We start from the raw sequence: 23,679 nt of genomic DNA, 5'->3' as shown, positions 1-23,679 counted from the left end.
GGGAGGATATCTACAGGGAAGTCCCCATACAACCATCAACTACATGGGACACAGTCCTAGGAATGGAATCAGCACCTACTTGAATGTACATGGAGACCAAAGCAGGGAATCCCTGACTGCATCACATAATTCAGGATCATGCTCACTGCCTGAGCACTGCTTGGAATGGGGAGGAATAAATTACAAACCCCAGATCCCACCCAGTAAATCCCAACATGGATATACAGATAGAGTAAAAACAAGGGGCTCATACATATGTTGTGCAGTGTCAAACATAAAACAGAGATTCTAACTCATGCTAGCACATGAGTATCGCTCCAAAAGTGCAATAATCATAGAATCATAAATGGTTAGGGTTGGAAGGGACCTTCAAAGGTCATCTAGTCGAACCCCCCTGCAAGGAGCAGGGACATCCCCGACTAGACCAGGTTGCTCAGAGCCTCATCCAGCCTGGCCTTGAACGTTTCCAGGGATTCTTACATATAAGCAAATCCACAGATGTTTAGTACACACTACTGTGAGAATTTCTAGATTCTCACAGATCCCCTTGTTTCTGAATCTTTTTTATCTTTTTTTTATTTATTTATTAGAAGTAAACTATAAAGCTCCAGGAAAATATATAGAAGTTTCTGGCTGTGCTGACGTAGGAGTAAGAACTGTATTGGGAACAGCTGTCCAGCTGCATACATAGTACAGTCCAGCAGCTGGAAATGAATTTACTATAGACGCCTTTCACTACAGAGCTCTCACATGATTCCTACTCCCACTGGCAGCGTCCAGGAATCCAGATTGCTCCCCTGCAATGATCCTTACTGAAGATTTTTTTTCAACAAGTAACTCACACCCCAAATGCACATGTGCAGAACGGTCACAAGCTGTGCTCAGAGAGATCTAGTCCTTCCATCTGCACTTTTACCTGAGTGTCCTGTTCACCTGGACCATATAACACCTCCCAGAAGACATAGCCGGATGTTTGCTTGATGACATCCTACACCTAAAGTAATCTGAGCTTGATTCTTCTCTGAACATCTTGACAAAAGCTGTAGTTAGCATCAGACTCACTGATTACAGCATTCTTTTGTCATCTGCTTGCTACTGGCTTTGGAAAGGCTCCATTTCACCACATACCAGTGTTTGGTCATTTCTTACAGAGGTCTGACACCAAGATCTCATACAGTTTCATATAAACATATGGGTTTCCAAATGATAAGAGGTGAGATGCCTTTTCCTATGGAGTGAGGGCAAATAGCTGCTTAAACTAGAATCAGACTTCATGTGTTCCAGTACTGGGAGACATGTTCCAGACATACTTCATGTACTAGGAGAAGCATGTAGCATTTTTAATGCCAAGCTTTTCCCCACAAGCAAAAGAGTTTGATCAGCTCAGTCAAAGTAATAAAGACACGGAGCAGCTGGTCTTGCAGTACTTAAACCACTGTTATTCCTTTGGTATCTCAAGTATCCTTCTGCTTAGCAGTATGCTTCCATTATAGCAATCTTCTTTTAAATGCACAGCACTGTCACCAGTTGCCTAATGTATTATGGTCTCTTAAATCACGCCTGGGTTAGTAGAGGTGGAAGATCAAACACTAAGAAATAAAAAATAAAAACTTTTAGCTGATCCACAAGTCTCCGGAAAATGCTAGCAGCCTAAAGGCAAGGGTGTGGTTTATCTCACCCTGACAATGCCCAGCTGACAAAAGGGTTCCCTGGTGCCCAGGGCAGGTGAGGAGGATTGAAAGCAGGCTGAGGTGTTTTTAATTTATGCTGAGAGCAGCCTTTCTCATCCTGTGTAAAACCTAAGGTGAAGGATAATCTAGACTATAGGTTTTGAAAACTGAGGTAAGAAAATTCCTTATGTAAATAGGGGTAGGTTGGTTTTATTCCTTCCTTATCTTTCCATACTACAGCTTTTAGGACTATTCTGGGAGTAGTAGGATTGTTAGATTAAAACATATTCTTTCTCTTGTATATTTTAAGTAAAAGAATACAAATATAGGTAAAGTATTTCTGCCATGATTTGTATTGTCACAAAATTAAAAAATTATTTGTTAAAAGCAAAATAATCCTATGAAAGCATTAACTCCTTTAATAATGCTTGGGTGGCATGTCTTCTGAGGAGAGTGCTGGATGGTGTCAAACACATTAGGTTCTTCACAAGGGCATAGCCCATAGCCCTTTTTCAATCTTGTCTTTATTAGTAAGTTGTGCAACAACAAGAGCTTCCATCCAAAATAATGAGGGACTTGAGCTTCTGATTTTTCACAAATATCTGAGCTAGGTATGCTGCTATCTGGTTTTTTGCTGCTTCTGTCACCTTCTTTCCAATGCTAAATTAATCATGCAGGTGACCTTGCTGATTTTTATTAGGCACAGCATGCTGTATGAGCTATTGCTGGAAAAGTGTGACATTGCTTAACTAGTGGGCTCCTATAGCTATTTTTCTAATCTGTTTTTCACTGCCACTTTTAAATACAGGCTATATTTCTGCTGTAATGCTCTGTTTCTTTCATTTGCCATAAATAAAAAATAATCATGCTGTTAGAAGGAAAGTACGGAATAGTAAAATGTTCTCTAACATTTATGATCAAAAGAACTGCAGACTTTTTAATCCAGGCCCCTGTTAGCTTTAAAACGCTGGTTTGCCTCAACTTTCTGTGAGAACAATGATGCTGATCATCGGGGGCGTAGTAATCCGGGTAAAGTGAAGGGGTGCATCCAACTGCAACTTGATAACAAGGAGACTGCAAAAATCCAGTCAGGTCTGAAATGGCACTGCATGACTATGGCGTAGCCATGTGCAACTACTTGATTCCAGAGAAGGATCAGGAAGCCATCTGAAAACTCCAAACCCGTTGGTCTGATCCCCTAAATTTGCTGTATAAGGGACAAGAGTCAGCCTTTCCAGCTTACATCTTAAATTCCTCCACGTTTATGGACAAGAGTATGGCTTTGGGGAAGGTAAGGCTACTTCTGTAGCGTGGATCCCGCTTTTCATGCTCATGATGCACCTCACATAACTATGAATGAATTGTCTCACAAAGCTCTCTTCCCAGATGTATTTTGGGAAGCATCACTGAACTCTAGCTCCTGAAGAGTTCCCCAACACTGTATTTACTCTGCTCAGAGATGTCATAACCTGCGGTGGCTCCTCCAGCCCAGTGATAGAGCAGTTCCTGACAGGAACGGAGAGCAAGGATCCATGCATCAGAGGTGGAAATAACTGGGATGTAGTAATTAGAAACACTGCCGTGATGCAGGAGACAGGAGAAAGAACTTCTTTTCCAGTTGCATTGATGCATTAAGCTTGAAATGAAAGAAGTGAAACCCCGTCTCCTTTTAACAGGCAGGCAGAAAGCTGGCTTTAGGTTGAAAATTCTTTGAAAAAGAGGTGAATTGGCATTTTCAGTCATACAAATAGGCGCATTCCGGGCCGGGGACCGCGGGCAGGCGGCGCGTTGGCCCCGCGGTCCCCGGCCCCTTTCCCTTCACCCGTGGGGCGGGCTCGCTCCCCGCCGCAGCCTCCCCCCGCGCTCGCCGGTAGGCGGCACCGGTACCCGCCTTCCTCCTCCTCCCTCCCTCCTCCTCCTCACCTTCGCCGGGTGACCCAGATCCACGCCCGGCGAGGAAGAGGGGACGTGGCCCGGGGATGCAGCGGTGAGTGCGCGGCGTGGAGTCGGGGAAGGCAGGGGTCGCAGAGCAATGGGAGGTGGCTCCGGGCATCGCATCACCGCCCCCCCCCCCGCCCCAGCCCCCACGGTGCGAGCGAAGTTTTGCCCCTCTGGATGCGGGACTCTGCCCTTGCGGCGTAAGGAAACCGAGGGGAGATGTTGCGTGGTTTGCGTATTCGATTTATTTAAAGAAATTTTTTTTGGTGGTTTTTTTTTTTTTTTTTTTTTTACCGCCCGCATCCTTTGTGATTCGCGAAGGGGCGGCTGGAGGAGGCCGGCGCTGGGCAGGAGCCAGGCGCACGGCTCCGCAGTGGGCTCCGCACCCTGCCCCGCAGCCCGCCCTGCCCCGCGGGCCCTGGGCTTCAGTGACACCCACTTGTGGACATGATAATAATGATGATATTTTTTTGTTTGTTTCTCTCCATTCTTCTTTTCACCTCACTCTCTTCTTCCCTGCCTCCCCTCCATCCTTCCACACGGTCATTGTCTATTGAAGTTACACTCGCTCCTGACTTAACTCTAGGATTGATGTCTGCTCTCTTTTATGTTTTTCTTTGTCCTCACGGTTTCTACTTTTATTGCCATTTCCATGAAAATGGCTAAAAGAGAGTAACTAAAGTGTATGTCAGAATGGGGGCGGGGGGAGTGGAGGGGAACAACACCTTTGTCCCAATTCAGTCAACTCGACAGTCAGATCACAACAAGCTGTTTTTTATCACAAAAGGCATTTGAAACAAAGGAGCCATTTTAGAAACTGAAATAAATTTATTTTATACCTTGCATGCTTTAGTAAATCCAGGTTTTCATTCTTCTCTTCCCTCGGTATCCTACTTGATCCTAAAATGAAGTAGAATAGAAGAAATGGCATTGCTTAAATCCTGCATCATCCCTGTGCGCTACAGCAAGCTTACCAGTTGCCTTCTGTTTCAAACATTTCATTACGCATTTTTAAAGAACGTTACTTTGTACTGGTAGATCCTTGAGTAGTTGAAGCAATTGAGTGTGATTGTGATAAGAACATCTCATCTCCCTAAGATGGGAACAGCGAAAGACTTGTTATGTGCAGTAATTTGGTAGGTGTTGCATACTTACGTCTATTTAGGATTTTTAGCAAAGCACAAATACAGAAGAGACATTGATTCTTAAGAGAGCCTGATTTTCTCTGACTTTCTTAAAATGTGAACCAGTGCTTTTCCAAACCGAACAGGTGGAATTACATCTAGAAATCTTCTGACTTGTTCAATTATCATCATTTGTATATCATTTAAAGCAGTATTTCAGCTAAAACTAATGCAGAACCACATTGCTGTAGCAATTGACTTATCAGCAAGCCTAATAGATGCTCACAGACAGGAAGCCTATGATTTTCGGGATTGAAATCATGTGACAGCATCAGATGCTGTATGTATCACTCTAGACAGAAAACTGGCAGAAAATACTTCCCAGAAAGCACTGAACAAGAGAGAGTCATGTAACAGAATACGTTTGTTAATTTTCCTGCTCGTTCACTGATACACGGTAAGATATGTTCTGCTGGTGTAAAAACCTGCTAGGGCTAAGCGTATAACCACAGTGTCTGTGAATCCTTTGCCTGCTGAGCTCCTGAAACAGGGCTTTATTAGCTGTAGGACAGCATCACATTAGCTGCACTGACTCTTGTGAACCCAAGAATTTCCTGTGATCAAGGATTTCTGTCATTCTTGCCAGGGAATTACAGCCCCTTGAGCTTAGCTATACTGAAGGGGGGAAACTTCAGGGCTATGTGGCATTAGGTGGTTATTTTGTTATCTACCATCTCCCCTGCGCAGTCTTGCTGCTGCTTGCAGTGATGGAAGCAGAGAAAATGCTGTTGCACAAATTCTGGCGTGCGTAGGGCTCCAGGCTGCTGCTGGAGCAATATCTAAATTATCTTGTATTTTAAAGCTGTCCAGAGAACTTGGACTTACAGTTCAGCTGTAACCAATGTTAACAAAAATTTTGTTTAGTTGTGCAGACAGGACATAAGTGCTAAACAGAGCCAGGCAAGCTTTATTTTTCCCAAGGGATCATTTGAAGCGTTAGCAGAAAATTGCAAAAGCAAGCTTGGGCTGCCTGGAGACAGAATCTTGTAGAATTTAATGCCCTCTGGCTCATGAGACTTTTTTTTTTTTTTTTTTTAATGAACATCTGCTCAGCCTGCTTGATTGGAAAGCATGTTTTATTTGACATTCCTTTGAAATCTTTTACTCAGTGTTGTAGGCCAAAAGACTGCGTAAAATATGTTACCCTTCTTGAATGCAAGCTTTGGGAAAGTGGCAAGAAGAGTAAACTCCACAGTAGGGTTTGCTGGAATACTGGGAAGGAAGTCAGGTGGTGAAATTACAATCAGGAAAGAAGAATAAAGTACGGAATAATAAAATGAAAAGTGAGACTGATGTAAAGAGATGCGGAGAATGGTTGTAGCAGTGCAGGACTGAGGCTGTGGTTTGGGCTTAGCATCCCCGGCATCCACATAACGTGATATGAGCTCAGCCACGTAATTGAGCTTGAGTGCTGAGCTGTGCTGCACCACAGGATTTGCCAAGCCTGATCCCGAGGTGGAAAGGCTGCTTGTTCCTGCCAGGCAGTGGAAAGAGTAGTCTGACAGCAGAGGCTGGAGGAACAGCTTCCCGAGTCGCTTCTCAGTGGTACCTGGGACTGGGTGAGCGCTCTTCCTTTCAAGGCAAAGCAAGCATTTTAGTGCTAAACTGACTTGTTTGACTTTGCCTTGAAACAAATTATGGGTATGTTTACAGGAGCGATTTGGCTCGCGTCCAGCTTGAGTATCTGACACATTCTCTGGAGACCTTCTCCAGTTGCCTTGTGGTGGTTCAGGTCTCAGAGCAGTCTTGCAACAAGAGACCTGAACCCTCCCAATGAAACTAAACCAGGAGTCCTGCTTTGGGAGCACTCCCAGTCGATTACTGAGTAGTGCGTGAAAGGTTACTGGTTTCTTAGAAGTACCTCTCAGCTGTAATGAAGTGAGCAGTTCTCATCCACTTCAGTACAAAACCAATGAAGAGTTCCACACCAAGTTTGTTAGCTTCAAAGCCTTCTGGCAGTTTGTTCTCTAGTGCTATGTCCCCCTCTCCTGCAAAGTGTGAGCAAACACTTCTCAGCTTTCTGTTACAGCTGAGAGGCCCTTCAGGATAGTTTCCAGCACTTACAGTGGATATAGTACCTGGGTAGAACCAAGTGGCTGGGCATGGTGTTTTTAACATGTCCTAATCTGTCTGCAGATCCTCAGACTGAACATGTAATTCTGCTTCAGTCAGCTTTAGTCACAGAGGTACAAAGGACCCTGGAGAACAGGAGAAATACAGGAGGTCCAAAGACTGGAATTGCAAACAATGTGGAGATTGAGCAGGTGAAATTGCAACTTGTTAGAGCAAATTTAGGAAGTACAGTATCCTGTGGCCCTTATGACTGTGTCTATAGGAAACTGCGTAGCTGTGAGTGCTCCCCTCTCTAATGGTGTTGTACCTAGAATTGTGTTACAGGTGTTTTTAGTCTTAATAGATATGTCTACACTAATGTTTTAGCAGAGGTGGAGAGTGTGTTTTTGAAGCATATGTCCCAGTTGTCCCTGCTTTTTTTCCTCACCTCACTCTGTGGATGAGTCTTGGAGCATCTGAGAATAAATGGGAAGATCTGTTTGGGGAGCACACCAACTGCAACCCGGCATTCAGGCCTGGACACCAGGCTGGAGCTACTCCAGTGTCAGTATCAGTTGTTTTGTTTAAAAACAAACACTCTGTCTATGTAGTTTCAATTTCAAATGCTTGGCACTGTTTTTTCCTCAGCAGAGCCACTTCTGCTGGTCTGTGCTCTGCACTGATGTAGCTGTAGCTCCTGTGGTAGAAGTGTATTTTGCTTCTGCAAGGAAGGATGTTCAGGCAGGGACAGGACCAAACAAAACTAAGAAAATTAGTTATATGAGGTAGTGTCTCCACAGCTCTCTGTACCATACTGCTAATTTACTCACAGTTAACTGGTATCTTCTGAAGGTGTGTCAGGAAGAAAGGCCATTTCTGTAAAGAATGTCTTTTTAAGACTGTGTATCGATTTCACAAACATAAGAGTTATTCCTTAGCGTCTATACCATCTGCCACGCAAGCCCATATTGTGTGTCTGAGTCTGCTGGAAGTGAACTGATAGGTTTCATAGGACCCCAAAATTGTGATGCTACTGGGACCAGCATATTGAGCAAGGGCTCCTGTGGCCAGTTCCAGATTGCACTGATCACGAACAGAAGTTTTGCCACTGATTTTTTTTTTTTCTGATTTTTTTTTTTTTTTTTTTTCAGTACTCTTATTTATATATTTAAAACAAAAAATAAATCCCTGCCTTTCATTGTCCTCCAGGATGCTTCAGGTATTGAGACTTGCCCATGGTGTAGCAATAGTTTGTTACTGGACTGGTAATACTTATACAATTGGGTGGGCACACAGGTGATGGGTGTTGGGCACCTTAGTACAAAGCAGTCCTGTGGTCACGGAAGCTGTAGTCTCTGGTAGGCAGTTATAAGAGCAAGTCTCTTATTCCCTCTTCCGCTCTGCTTTCACAAAGCCACATCCATATCAACATTGGCTTGGATGTGTGCCATCCAACAGGTTGTGTCTCTGAAACACTAGGATCAATGTGGGGTTTGTTAAATTTGGGCTTGCTAGGCCTTCACGCTGTCAGCGTTAGAGCAGCCTGAGGAGAACAGATGGATTGAAGGAGGAAAGAGGAGTTCTTGCTGAACCATTTGAAGAAGAGAGAGGAGAGATGATGCTCTCAGAGGAAGATATGGAAAACAGCACATACCCTGGGCACAAATTAAGAAAAGACCATGCAATTGGCCCCCCCACCAATTTGGTGGGGGACCACAGTGATACCTCCAAGAATTTGAAATAGTCATGTTCTTCTTTGAATCTTTTTTGTCCTGACCACCTACAGTACACGTGTTTTGTGTCAGGGATTGTTTTTATACAACATCTCTGGAGTCTTTAGGCACCTATAATGCAAACAAGATGCCCAAGAACTGAGGTTTCCCTTTGGAAGGGAGAAATATTTCAGCATTAGTTTTTTGGTTGGTTTGTTTGTTTGTTGTTGTTGTTGGGTTTTTTGTTTGTTTGGGGTTTTTTTTTATATACTATAGGCTGTTTTTGCTGGAGTGGCTTTTCTTCCCAACTCACCTTTATTTATTGCACTGTAGGAATTATTTGAAACTCTGAGGGATATCTTTCTTCCAGAGGGGGAAGTGAGTCGTACAGCCTGAGCAAGGGAGTACTCTTGCTCTTGTGCATCTTGAACATCCATTTAACACCATATGCAAACCAAGCAACTGGGGACTAGATCTAAGCATGAAAGATGAGATTGTGGTCACCATTCAGTCCAAAAAAAAAAAAACGAGAGCAACAACAACAAAAACTAATTGAAAACAACCAACCCACTGAATCTGGGTCTGCATATTGTGCTATGTCATACAAGTTACCATCTCAAGGATGAGATCAGTTCATATCACTGAGTTATTATGGATGCATCTGCAGCAAGTGTTCTGGAAACTTGTAAGTTTTTCTAACTACCACTTTACATTTATGAGGTAAAGGGTAGGACTATAAAAAAAAAATATGCCCCACTATTCTAAGTAGAAAGAGAAGCTGAGGGAAGAAGACTTTGTGTTGCATTCTGTTAAGAATAAGTACGTTGTGGCAATGCTGCCAGTCATCCTGTCCTAGTTTGTATTCTTCCTGGCTCTGTTTTATTCCTTTTCTCCCTTGGTAATGGTGCTGCAAGAACAGTTTCCAGTTGTCTTCATGTCTCTTCTTTCTCTTCTCTTCTCTTCTCTTCTCTTCCTATTTTGTCTTCTCCTCCTTTTCCAATCTTCTGCTATCAAATATCTGCCGGCATCCTTTTCTATCTGGGAGTCAGCACCTAAAGGAAAGCAAATGCCTGGTAGGACCGAGCAGGAAGTGGCAGAGGGAAGGAGAGCACCATGGTTCCTCACCCTTCCCTTGCCGCTGACTTTTTTTCCTATTTGGTTGAGAAAGTGCATCTTGCACAGTTACCACAGAAGGAAGGTTCCTGTGCCGTGACTGTAAGTGCGTTTCATCAGTCTCCCTTACCAGCTTGTATAACTTTATTGACCTTCAAACCATTCTTTCTATCTTTACCTTTTGCAGATCTTCATCACCTTTTCCTTTTGTTTTGTCATGTTCGGGGGGTGTTTGTGTTACAGTATCCCTCCTTGCTGTGAATGCCTCTGACACCAAACTCCATCCTAGCTTTCTCCACTAGTTACAGAAGCAGTGTTTGATTTTGGTGCTGCTTGGAGTTACCTTAAGTTATGGAAGAGTGAAGCATGAGTCTAAATACAGTCACTTTCACAGTTGTTCACAATCTTTGTTAATAGAAACAAAAATTTGGTAAGATACTTGTGAATCTTCAAGTTGGAGAGTCAGCTGGTGACTGCTGCTACAAAGTCCTGTCTGAACAACAGACGTGGGAAGATGCCCCTAAAGTGATTTTTTTTTTCTTTTTTCTTTTTTTTTTCTTTAACCATATTACCATTCAAAACTTTTCCTAAAGAAAGCCTTAAACCTGTTTCAATCAAAGCATGGGGTTTGCAATATTTATTGCAGCAACTTAAGAAAACTCTGGTTTCCATGGGCAAATAGATTCTTTCTTCCACTTCTCACCCCAGTTATCGGTAAAACCAGAGCATTCTACTGTGCACACGTTCTTCTGGGCAGCAAGGACATAACCAGAACTTCCAGCAAGGTCATGTACTTGGAGCTGTCCTGGTTTCCTGCCCCTTGGGGTGCAGAACATCTCACTGAGCAGCAAACAGGAGATGAAATAGTAGGCCATGAAGTTTGGAGAGGAAAAAAAAAAAACAAGAACTGCAGTGGGATTTTTAGTTCTCCTGACTGCAGATTAAGTGTGTTGCTCATTTATTGTGGTCCCTCTGCAGATTGCAGGACCTCAGGCAGCTAACAGCTGGTGCATAACATTTCCTATAGGATGCTCGGTTTCACAAATGTAGTGCTTCATGACATCATTATTCTTGAACCCTGTCTTAAGGAACAGTGCATCTGTAGAATTACAGAAGGACGTGCAGAAACTCTTATGTACCCTGCTCTTGCATGTCTGTCTCAGAGAGCTCCGTGGAACAGTTGTCATGTGCATCCCAAAGTCATCGGGATGCAGTGATGGGAAAACTGGGCACCGTGTGAAACAATTTTCTGTTAGATCAGTGTGTATTGTGTCTGACCTTCACCAAGTTACTGGGTAAATCAATTGCTTTATGCTGCTCTCGCCTGAAAGGATTGTCCTGTCTTTGTCCTTACACATTTGGTGTCCTTGTCTTAATATTTTTTTTTTTTTGTCAGTCAACAAAATAAATAGGAAAGTCCTTAGTTCTACGTGCTTTCAGGCTGATGCTTGGTATGAGGTTGTATTGATCTGATGACTGAATTAACTCTACCTGGTCCAAGCAAATATAACAGATGTCGGAAAGGTAAGGGAAAGGATCGAGCAAGCATCTCTTGTGTAATTCTATTGAAACTGCAGATCTGCATGTGACCCATTGATAGGATGGTATTTCTTCCCCATAAACTACTGTTTGTTGGGAATTGGTAGGGCTCCAAAGCAAATCTAGACTTCAGCTAATTGTGGTAGCAAGTGAATACTTTATCTTGCCTTTTACTTTGTACTCTGCTCTCATCTAGGCAATGAGGTGGAAACCAAGAAGGGGAAGGCAAGAGAGCATCAGTCTTTCACTTTTGGAAATAGTAATTTTGAGGGTTTTTTTCCATGGAGCTTCTGCAGTAATTAGTCTGGGAGCTAACCAGGCAGCCTCTTTGGATTTTATGCATCCACTCTTGTCAGATTTATTCTAAACTTGAAGGAATGTTGCTACGACGTGTTATGTTTTATTTAGAACAGACTTCCTCGCAGTACAAGCTGTTGTATGGTGTGTCTGGAAACAGAGCAAGTAGGCCAGAAACGCTGCACAGCAAACCATGCAGAGGCACACATGAGCTAGCTATAGGATACTGCCATTCTCCTGGGTGTACTCATGAGGGGTCAAATGAAAGTTCATGAGAGGTGGCCTAATATGATGACTTTCTATAATGCATGAAGACGGGGGAAAAATATTGCTGTGGGTTGAAGGCTGTTTGCAAGCATGAGACTTCATTTTTAGCGGATACATCATCTACTCAGGCCTCTTCTGGATAAAATACACTTTCCTCAATAAGTAAAGTAAGCTTGTTAAGGATGGAAACATTCTAGACAGAGACCACACTTGGATATTCTGATTCCTGCTGAAGTTAAGCATCTGATTTCACTTCTAGAAGTTTACAGTACTCGGGGCTGTAGAAAGCTTCCTCTCTGCTTTTTAACTTCATATTTAGTATTAGAAAGAGAATGTACCCAATGAAGTCTTCACTGGTGACCTGAAGTGACCTGATACATTTTCTTTTTGTCCTGAACATCTTTCAGCATTGTAATAGAGCAGAGCTAATAGAAATTGGTAGAAGTAGATAGTTACCACAATTCTGCATGCAAAATATGTCTATCTGTATGTGTGTATGTAGTCTTTGTTGAATTTTTGGGATTTAGTTTGCTTTAAACAGGTACAGAGCAACAGCCCTTTTAAAGGGCAGAGGTCAGGAATGAGTTGTGGAGATGCTTCTACAATGCTGAGTTTTGGGTTGGTGTTATCTGCAGCAAACTGTGGGTTATCACTAGGCAAAAATCTACTGAGGAATTGCAGTGTGTAGGGCTGTAACTGGGTGCTGTTAGAGGTAAATTGCCCTAAGAGATTTGGCAAGTAAGTTTTCTTGAATCCAAATACAGTCCTACATGACTGCCTATTACAGGCCCTTTTGATGCTTCCTCATTTCTATCTTGTATCTGTGAGATTGTTTCCCACTTCAAAGAGGCAGTAATGGACTGAAGTGAAGCACTGAATTAGGACTATAGAATTAGAGACTTTCAAAGCATTGTTCTGTAGTTTGAGAGGAGGCTGGTTTTTTTTTTTTGTTCCTTCCCCTCAGCCCTGCTGTGATTTTAAGCTTTTACTCAGTGCACCCTCTTTGTGTGGCTTAATTGTGTTGTGTATGCTTGTGCTCACAGACTCTTTTAGACAGGACTAAAATTCGGTGACTTTTGATTTCATGTCTAGCCTTTCCCTCACTCTCCTAGTGAAATACAGAAATGTAAAATGTCAATGTGTGATGGAGATTAGGAGAGGAAAAAATCTTATTACCTGTGACAGTGTGACTGAATTCGAGTCTTGCTTATTAGCTTCATCAATCAAGTGTGACATTTTGTTCCAAGACTGTCTTCTGAAGAGCGCTTGAAGCTGAATACAGCCTCATCTTGGGCACATGGAAATGAAAATACCCTTCTGTACTGAGATGGGAAACTGAGCTCACACAAAACAAGCATCTGCTGTTGATCTTTGAGGTAGGTCCTGCCGGTGGCTGCATCTGTTGGTGTCGCGCAAAGCGACTTCTGAGCCAACACAAAGCAATTTTGAACTCCATGGAACTGGGGTTTGAGGCGACCCGTTCTTGAGAGCCTTTTTGGCAATGAAGTTGTTTCCCAGGATGTGTTCCGAGGTGAAGAGGTCTGTGCACTGTTCTGGCTGTAACATTGAAAGACCTATAAATGACTGCACTGCAACTGAGATGGGCAAAGATCCTCTGCTTTTACCGGGTTTTTAAATACATTAAGTGACTTTTATTCCACCTTTGGGCCTGAATGCAAGATGGAAGGTGCAAGTAGGTATGTGTCTATTCCATGGATAGCCTGATAAACAACACTTGCTGAGAATTAGTGTAGCTCAACCAAACTGGGGTCCTAGAGTCGCTGGGGGTTGATTTGTATTTGAGTTTTCTGTGTGTTCTATTGATACTGGCAGGCTTTTGTAGACTTTTATTCTACAGGTCCCTTAAAATGACTTGTTTATGGTTAAATTGAATAGTAGAGGCTTTTGAATCGGAGTGGTGGGGAGAAATGAGGTGGAGGGAGTAAACTTGTTCCATCCTCAAGCTGAGCTTGTTTCATGGGAAATGCTGCAGATTATACAGGATTTTTAGTGAGATGTTGGTAGCTCTTATAATAATAAAATAGTAAGGACTTGGGCATCTTATCTGTTGTATAAAGTACTTGGGTATAACTCAGGATATTTGAGATCTCCCCAAAAGAGTAACTGTGAGGGAAGCAGAGAATCAGAAACTGGAAGAGACCACGGAGTGTCTCCAGCCCAAGCTCCTGCTCACAGCAGGGTCAGCTCCGAGGTCAGGCTTCTCAGAGCTGCATTCAGTCGGGGCTTGAAACATCAAAGGATGGAGACTGCACAACCTCTCTGGGCAACCTGTGTCACTGCCTGACTGTTGTCTTGGGGAAAAATTTTTGCTTTATATCCAGGCTGAACCTCTCCTGTTTAAGGTTATGCCTGTTGTTTTTCACCTTCCTGCCCCGTGCTGTGGTGAAGATTCCAAGACTTCTCAATGACCTCCCCGTAGGCACTGTAGGTGCTGTTAGGTCCCCCCAAATCTGTCTGCTCCAGGCTGAACAAGCCCATCTCCCCCAGCCTCTCCTCCATGATCTCAGTGGCCTCCGCTTGTCTTTTTGTGCATTGCTGGGGCCCAGAACTAGACAAGTGTCTAAATGTAGTCCAAAGAGTGCTGACCAGAGGAAGGTAATCCCTTCCCTCAATCTACTTACTGGCTTTCTTGTGTTCATGCAGCCCAGGGTGCTGTTCTGTCTTTGCATACTGCTGGCTTGTGGCCAGCTTGCTATCCACCAGGACCTGAAGGGACATTTCATAATGTGTATCAGCTATTCTTCTCCTTTCTAATTCTAGTTATCGCAGATTGGTGTTCAGGGTAGAGAAGCATTAACATTCCCATCAGCAAAAAAAAAAAAGTAGAATATACACTAGGAAACACTTGGTGACATAAGCCTCAAGATTGTTGTCCCTCACAAATAAATACAGGTAGGCTTTTGAGATTAATGAGGGATAGGTGGCAATCCAGGATGCTACTGGAAATAAAAGGTTGCAACCTGAAATCAACGTCATGATGGTAGCTGGTGGCATTCAGGAGGAGAAAAGTTTGGATGAACTGTAGTCTAATGATCCACGTAAAGTCATATGTTCAGCCTGCTCATCTTAATGGTTTTGATGATTTGTCTCTTCAGCACAGCTATTCTTTCTTTATAATTAGAATATAAACCTTCTAAAAATACTTGCAATATGCCAGGTGAGTCATTAGCCTACAAGACCAACATTGTGAAGAAAACTACCTTGATTTTATATTTTACTGTGCAAATACAGTAGTTTATATTAAATAACATAACTTTTTCTCTTAGCTGCATCTGCAGCTTTCTTGAAGACAAACAAAGCAAACGCTCAGCTTCAGACAGAGGTGACTTTTAAGGCATACTCTTGAGTTCTTTTAGCCTCCAGCAACTGTTAACCTTTCAGATTGATGCATGTTTTGCTATGCTGCTTAAAAGATCATAGAGTCACAAGAATTCAAATAATTAATGTTTATTTAAGGAAAGCTTCATTTATATTTTGAGACAGATCTTGCAATAGTTTTGTTGTTCCATGTGTTTTTAGTAGTACTGCTTCTCTTCCAAGAAAAGCTGCAGCTAGTTTTAGGAGGGGAAACTCCTGTCTAGCTCAAGATAAACTGGATGAAACAATTGGCAGTGAATGGGTATGTGGGTGTGTTGTGGGAGGGAGGAGGTGGTTGATTTGTGGAAGTGGTGTGATATGGGGTAAAATCCTGCAAGCTGAGAAACTTGAGCATGTGGGAGATCCAGACTGCATCCTTGCTGTGTCATCCTCAATCTAGAGCCTTAGAACATGAGTCTCTTCATGCCAAAGAGCAACCTTTAAATATTGGGCCAAGAGGTTTTCAGTGGTGGATCCGTGTTGTTGGTGTAAGATACTTCTAGGGAATTAATGAAAGATAGCTAACAAAGTCCAACCTACTTGTCTCTAGGCTTACTCCACCAGCATGATTTAAAATTATGCTGAAAAGCTGCCCACAAAAGGAGAAGAGGGAAAGTATCTTGCAGGTTCCTTGGTGAGAAAATAGGCATGTGTATAGCTTAAAGCTGGAATGTTTTCTTAGGCTGCAGAAAAACACAGCTACAAGTTCACATGAGTGAAACCATGTAAAAGTATAAACCCAGCCTCTGAGCGTGGTGGGTGGGTGCTGTGGCCAGCAGGCTGCTGCCCACTGCCTACCTGCTGGCTCCGGGCGTCCTGCCAGTCTGGCGCTTTCTGACAAGAGTGAGATTTCAGAAGTGCAGGAAGTTGAGTCTTCAGAAACATGTATTTCACTCTCCCCAGATCCATAACTGCTGTCAGCTTCCCAACTAAATTGTATAATTGTTGTGCTCTTTCTTCCAGCAAGCTCACAAACATTGATTACTCGGGTTATCTGTCACTTGTAGAAATCGTTTTCTCCTATGTGTCTTCCTTTCCCACACGTGGACCTTGAAAGGCTTCCTAATCTGCAGACATCGCACTTGCTGAGCAAACTCTTTCCTTAAGAAAACAGGAGGCTGTAAGTCAACTTTTTCTCCCTCACCACAAATGTGTTGGGTTTTTTCTTCATTTTCTAAGCACACCTAAGAGCAATTGAGTGAATCTTTTTTTTTTTTTTTTTTTTTTTTTTTTTAAGCAAACTCTGAAGTGGTGTAAATGTCATCCAGAGCTATAGCTGCTCTTTTTGTTCACTGAGTGCTGTAGCAAATTTACTGGAAGTAAAATAGAGTACTAGTTTATTTTATGGGATTTTATTTCTCTTTACACTTAAGAGAAATCTATTACATTTTGAGAGGAAAAGAGGTTCACAGAAATTAGGTCTTGTGGCTCTACAGGTTTATGAATAGCTGAACTTACTCAGCTGTGAGTTGTGATAACACTGTTTTTAAAGAGTTTAAACACTGTTTTCTTTACAGAAAATCTTTACTGAACTCCTCTAGAGGGTCACTCACAGAAGTATACAGAAAAGGAGAATGCTGCCCTCCGGTCCTACTTGTGTGAAGGTGACTGTAATTTCTCACCTTCTGATTTGGCTTCCCAGTCTAGCCTGGACGTCAGTAGCTTAATGCTGCGTGCGTGTGTGTGCTCACATAACATGAATTGTTGCAAGAATCACAGAGCATGGTATTAATTTCTGTCTCTGTACTTAGCAGATGACAGCATTTACAAAGCCCCTCTGCCAGACATGGAAGTAAACTTTTTACCTTATGAAGCAAGATGGCAGCATAGACTGTCTGTACTTCTGTTTGTCCTGGAAGTCTTGTCTTTAGGTCTTGAAAACCTTCTTGGTAGAGTCAGATGGATCTTGATTGCTTTGTGTTCCAGTGGAGGAAGCTGCTTTTGAGGCCATAGCCTTTCTGTTAACCTGGTTATGGGCTGGGCTGTGCTGCAGGGAGCTAGCTGTTGAAGCCTGCAGGGTGAACTGTTCCTCTCCGAGCTGGAGGGCTTTAATATTGACTTTCGTGGCATCAGGACTTCAGCTGTAAAGCTGGGTTTTTTTGGTGGTTTTGTTGGTTTTTTTTTTTTTTGGGGGGGGGGGGGTTGGGGTTTTGTTTTTTTTTTCCTACTGACCCCCCACTAGAAAGCAAGGAGAATTATTCTTGTAATACCAAGGGTGGGCCTTTAAAGAGATCCAAAACTTGTCATGCTTGTTGTGTCGCTTAGTTATGCTTTTTATTTGCAACCAGTGGCCTTCCTTTTGAGTTTAGCTTCTTCAGTAGAAGGCAGGGGGTTACGAACAGCAATATTAAAATACAGTCTTAAATAATGTCTTAAAATACAGTTTTTTTAAACAGTCTAATTTTTAATGAGCATTCAAAATGAATTTATAATTGGCTGTAGCTGGTAACTGTGCTTGAAGGGAGAGTATCTTGAAACTCCTACCGTGCCGCACTTGGATGAGCCAATTCTGAAGTTCAGGCAAGTGGAACTTCTCTTCCCTTTAATGCAGTAGTGAAGAAGCAGCATCATTTTCAGCAAGGACCTTGATCAGAATCAAGAAGGAGCTGACCTCAGAGGCTGAGGCCAGCACACGGTTTTAGAGGGAGTTGATTTGACAGCTCCTGGCACTTCTGGCATGTTCCGTACACTGCTGCCCTTATGGGTCAGATATTGTGGTGAAGCTTCCTTTGTTCAAGTTGATGCTAAAAAGCTGAGACTCAGTGGTGAGAATCTTTCACAAACTGTATGTTTTAAACAGCAAATTATTAGAGTGGAGAAGGGGAGCAGGTTACATCCCCTCCAGTTTTTGCCTATCTCCTGTGCTTGCTGTCATCAAAGACCCATGAAAAGCTGTCGCAGGAAGTGTCAGGAGCCTGCCTACTGTGTTCATTAATGAACCAGGGTTTGATGTTAGCATCTCTCTACCCTTGCAAGCAGGTATGACTGCAGCCAGCACCATTTACAGCTGTGTTCAGGGGACAGCAACATGATTCAGCCAGTCAAAAACAATATAAATGAATGAAGCTTTCACAGTTCAGGGGTTACATATTTTTAGCAAGCTGTATGTGATGTAATCCAACAAGATAGCTGCATTTTTCTGAACTTAAATGCTTGTTCTGTTCCTGTAGGCAGGCAACAGCATAATATAAAACTTGCAAGTTACAAAAGGGAAAGAATATGAGAACAGGGGTAGAGTAAGAAGGTTTTTATCCCATCGATGCTCGTAGGTCCTGCAAAAGAAAATAGATTTGAGGTTGTCTAGATTTATATCTTTGTGACAAAAGAGGCCTGATTTTGAAGGCCTTCGGGTACTTTCCAGCATGCTGCATGCAGTGCTAATGAAAAATGGTCTCTTAAATAATTTCTTAACAGCACAGCTTTCATTCAGGCCTTTGTGTGTGGTTAGTACTAGTACAGAGCTCGAAAGTGTGATTTTGTTCCCTTTAAATCTTGGATTAAGCTCTCCAGTACTCTGTTTTATGGCAGCAAGTCAAGATGTTTTGTTGCCTTTTACAGGATATGAAGTACAGTAGTCTGAGAAGTTTGCATCTCTTAGTCAAATATCACTTGTATGTGAATACTTCATTTCATAAACCTGAAGTAAAAAGATGGTGACTAGGGAGAGTCTGCAGTACATGGGCAGGGTTATATTTATGATGTTTCTTTCTGAATTCTTCCTGTTCTTCTGCTCTACTGGAACCAAATGATATCCTACAGTTAGTTATCATTATGATTACCAGATCTCAGAATGGTTGGGTATCTATTTTAAGATATATGTATCATTTAATAAACTTAATCACCAGGAAAGTTGATTACCTGGAATCTATAGTGAATTAAATCAGAACCCAGTAGTAGCTCTTTGCTTACATGCTACTTCTAAGCAAGATCTTCCAGTGCTGTTGAGAATTCTGGGGAACAGAGGACTTTTAACAGCAGAATGTCTCTTGAAACTGCCACTTGGAAGCTGCTGTGCACCAGACAGATGTGTTTGAAATTGTCTAGTTTTTTATTCAAGCTTTCTCACTTAATTCTATTGTCTTATTCAATTTTTTTTTACTTCTCTAAAAAGAGGCATGGGTAGTATAGTCTGGTCAAAGTATGTGCTCAGGCTGAAAAGTGTGAACAAATGATGATTTTTCACTTTGGTTTTTATTGACATGAGATTTCTTACATCTTTCCCATAGATGTTTGTTTCAAGATCAATTTAGAAAACCAAACTACCACTTTTTTTTTTCTTTGTTTATAAATATGTCTCAATTCTATTTCTACAGCACTGATATTGCCTGCAAAGAGGAGGTGATCAGTGATCAATAGATTACGGCTCCAGCAACACAAACCAAACGTCACCATGAAACACTTCCTGAGGTAACTGTTCTGTATTTTTTCAAAACTGTTAAATTATTCTAATTACTTCTGTGCTGCAGTGAGTTAAGTGTTTTAGCTGTTACAGTAGTATGGAAGGTGTAAACTAGTTTCTTTTATGCTGGATTGCTTTCTGTTCATGTAGTTTTTACTATTTAATTAAAGCTGTTTAAATTGAAAATTTCCTTTCCAGTTCTTTATAGAAGCAAAGAATATAGGAACTGTCTTATGGGATTGGAGCAGTGATATATCAAATCAGTAGTGCCTGATATGTCAGGGGAAAATAGGAGAAACAGTAACATAGAACAGTGCTTGAAAAATGTTGGTTTTTTTCTTTCCCAGTCTTGTCTGCTGTCTGGATTTTTGGAGTGTTATTTATGAAAGCGGAGAAGGGGAGATGCTTGGTGATGTGCGAATGTTTTTGAAGCCAGTTGTGCTCAGTTTGGGGAGAAATATCTTTTGCTTGCTCCTACATATGGCTTAAAATTGTTTCTCTATAAACCAGAGGTAGAATGGGAGACTTGCAGACAGCAGATGTAGGTGTAGAAAGCCCATGTTGTCTTTGTTCTGTAGTCAGTGGAGAGAGTTGAGCACTCCTAGAAACTAATACAGATCAAGAGCTTAATTTGTGTATAAACAAAGAAATCATATTCTATCTGGATGGGAAAAACCTTTTTAGAGGGCTGAAACATATGCTTCTGTAAAGAGCATCTGTCGCTGTATTTTTCTCTCTTTTTAGACTGTTTATAGCAAAGAATCTTATAGACTATGGATATCAGCATCACTGCCTCTAGGCTGATCATCTGTAATGATTTTGCTGCCAAGCTAGCCTTGGCTTAAGCGTTTCTGTGCAGTGTTTGGGTCAGTTTCCTCAGGTATCTTGAGCCAGCTGCAAGAGGACTCTGAAAAGGATATACACAGGTTAAAAGTAAATAAAGCAATTAATTATTTGCTAACACCCATAAAAGACACCTAAGATTTAATGAGCCATTAGCCAAAGTGTTAGTGCGCTCACCACCCTGATAGGCATGAGTCAGGAGGGAAAAGAATGGTCCCTGCAGCTCTGTGGCCGGGATCCTGGATGGTTCCAAGTCTTCCACCAACTCCATTGGTACTGGTCCAGTGACCTGATGATTCACAACTAGCCCGGCTAACGTCCCTGCAGTGCTTTTTCCCTTTACAATTTTATAACATCCCGTGTTGGAGCCTTATGGGATCTTGCTGATGATGTCCATCTCAGCAGTCCTGCCTCTGTAATTTTTACCTTTCTTTGTCTGTACAGACTTGCTCTGCCTGGCCCGAGGACACAAACTGATGCCATATGGGATCTGGGCTGTGAATCCTGCATAAATGGGACTCTGCCGTCCTGTGGTGGGGTGGGGAGCCTCCAGTCACAGAGGGTGTTATAGCTTGGACCTTCAATGGCCTGGTATCTTTTGAGCATAATGTAATTTTGCTCCCTCCTGATGGAGAAGCTGAGCTGCTGACAACTTCTAAGCTGCAAGCTCTTCCCTGAGTATAGTAAACACTTTGCTTCTCCCTTTAAACTACCTGTTCTGCTCTTCTTTGGCTGTCCTGGCTCCTCAGTGTTTTTCTTGTGTTGGAGAAAATGTGCTGTTTTGACTATTTGTGTTCCTGAGACTGTCTTGAAGAAACCACCTCCTACATCTTTTCATGGTGTTTCTGAATTCAGTGAATTCTGAAAGATTTGAGAAGTCTTGATGATGTTAGTAGCCAAGGTAGATCTCTGGAAAACCATTTGCTTATCTAAATAGCACAGTCTAGGACTTTGTTATGGAAAGTACAGTATTCCAAATGCTGAACAGAAAGTTGGATTAAGGGGGTGGTGATGGACAATACAGAGCACCTCAAATAGACAAACATTGTTGAAATGAGAAGACTATTCTTTTTGCTTACAGACATCTAGATTTCCTTTGATGTGAACTGATAGGAGTACTATACTCTTCATATTTTGTAAGTATAGAAAAAATATGGGGAGATTAAGAAATGAACTGAGGTCATCCTCCAAGAAAAGCACTTAGTGGGGATAGTGAGTTCTGTTGTATGTGTTCTGGCTGCGGGTTTTTGTGATAGGGAATAAGGCAATGAAGTTTGAAGCTGCAGGGAGATCTACATGAAAGACAAGGATATTAAGCCTTTCAGCTTGGAAATCAGCTGGAAAATAAACAAGTTAATGTATATTATGTCCCTTGGTTTTTGTCCGTTACTAATAGTAGCAGCCACCCAGGAGCTTGCTAAAAGCATCCTTAACTGTTTGTGAAGATCAAATGCTGAAAGTGGTGTACTGATGGCGAGGACTACTCAGTGGCAGTTGCTCAATGAGAGCAGCTGATGCTGGTGGCATAGATTATCTCTGTATTTAAAACCAATGAGTTAAGTCTACAAAAACTACAAGTCACCTTGTTGACTGCAACATAGAAAACGCCATAAAACAGATGCAGAGAGGAGCAGGCTTTCATCTGTAAAGTTCAGCTGGTCTCTTTGAGTAGCAGTGACTTCATGCAGGAGAAAGTCTCCTGGACACCCAAGGAGAACTTTCAACAGTGGCTTTCAAATCTCGCTTGCTGTTAGAGAAGAATCTCACCTGTAGGCAAACTTGCCACTCAGCCCTGAGTGAGGTTTGTGTACTGGAGGCACCCTGTAGTCTCTGCTGCTACTATCAAAGGGTGAGTCTGCATATGCTGCATTAGGGCTCTATGACTGCTACTGGTGTTTGTGTTCTAAGCAAAACAGTGCAGATGTGAGTACAGATAATAAGAAATTAGTGTAATTTGCGTGCTGCTTTTGCTGGGCCTGTTACTCATTTGTTGGACCACTGACATAGCTTTTTATAATCAGCTTGACATCTCCTGTCTCTCTTCTGACGTGTTCTATTTTGTATTTAATATCAATGAATTGTCTTTTTTTTTTTTTCTTAGACCTTTCCATTTAAGAAGCCCTGTTTAGTCTTCAACAATTCTTGGATTCTGTGGTTAGCAAGGTTGAAAGGCAGCTCTGAAAATCATTGATTCCAACCACCTTGCTCAAAGCAGGGTCAACTACAGCAGGCTGCCTAAGGCTGTGTCCAGTCACATCCTGAGCATCTCCAAGGATGGAGACTGCAGCCTCTGAACAACCTGTTCCAATTGTTTGACCCTTACAGTTTAAAAACAGTAACAAAAATTTAAAAAAACCCCACCCTTTTGCGATTCCTACGTTTATGTTTGTGCCCATTGCCTCTTGTCCTGTCAGCGGGCACTACTGAGAAGAGTCTGGCTTACTTGTCTTTACTACCCCCATCAGGAATTTCTGCACATGGATAAGGTTCCCCAGAGCCCCTAGCTCTGTCTGTCCTTCTACAACAAAACCTCCAGTCCCTTAGTCACCTTCATAGCCCTTTGAACTCTCTCCAGTATGTCCATGTGTTGCTAGTACTGGGAAGCCTAGTCCTGAACACAGCTCTTCAGGTGTGTCTCACCAGGGCTGAGTATAGAGTATGACTCTCAAATAGATGGAGCTGTAAGGACCTCGCATGAAAGGCAATAGAAAAGGTAAAACTTTGACAGCTCTTCCACAATCAAAGCAATTGCTTAGTTTTGTGCAAGTAACACTTGGACATCGTCATATTTAAAGGAAGTAAAAATATGTTTGTTTCATGCCATTGACAAACCTGGCTAAACTATATTTTATGTGAAGGTGATGAATTTGTTCCTATAGATATTTAGAACAATAGACAAATACTCAATATCCCTTAACAAACTTATGCCATAATGTTTTATTGACTTTTACATGTGTGTTTACTTGAGGAGTGGGGTGGGTAATTTGGTTTGGGGGGTTTGTTTGTTTATGCACGGTTTTTCACTTTAAGACATACTCTGAAATGTAGTCTTGTTGCAAAATGACTTGACTCTGAAGTTGCTGGCAGTCACTATCTCTACTTTAACTGGAAATGGTCATAAAAGTAACTTAAAAAGAGGTGTCTCATAGTACACTTCTAATACAAACTACAGCCATTGAATGAGACAATAATTAAAGAGATAGGAGAAGACAACATGTCATGGTGCCATCTAGTAAGACTACTTTTAATAAACTGAAGTCCTACAGCATTTGAACCATTGCAAAACT

The 23,679-nt window shown here is 42.1% G+C and overlaps 1 protein-coding gene across 2 annotated transcripts in view; it reads left to right on the top strand.

Annotated features, from left to right (window-relative positions):
• The first annotated feature begins 3,464 nt into the window (after nt 1–3,464).
• The window catches only part of ELMOD1 (ELMO domain containing 1), a 46,409-nt gene continuing 26,194 nt past the window's right edge, over nt 3,465–23,679 (top strand). Inside the window, exons 1-2 of one of the 2 annotated variants that reach the window (XM_086742459.1) lie at nt 3,465–3,657; nt 19,464–19,557. In XM_086742459.1, the coding sequence (XP_086598585.1) occupies nt 19,541–19,557 (17 nt within the window). In that variant the 5' untranslated portion in view covers nt 3,465–3,657; nt 19,464–19,540. The remainder of the gene's footprint in view (nt 3,658–19,463; nt 19,558–23,679) is intronic. The other variant, XM_086742469.1, reaches the window with a different exon arrangement.

Source organism: Chlamydotis macqueenii, chromosome 1 (genome assembly GCF_036417535.1).
Source record: "Chlamydotis macqueenii isolate bChlMac1 chromosome 1, bChlMac1.mat, whole genome shotgun sequence".
Taxonomy (NCBI): domain Eukaryota; kingdom Metazoa; phylum Chordata; class Aves; order Otidiformes; family Otididae; genus Chlamydotis; species Chlamydotis macqueenii.
This window is presented reverse-complemented; position numbering and strand designations above follow the sequence as displayed.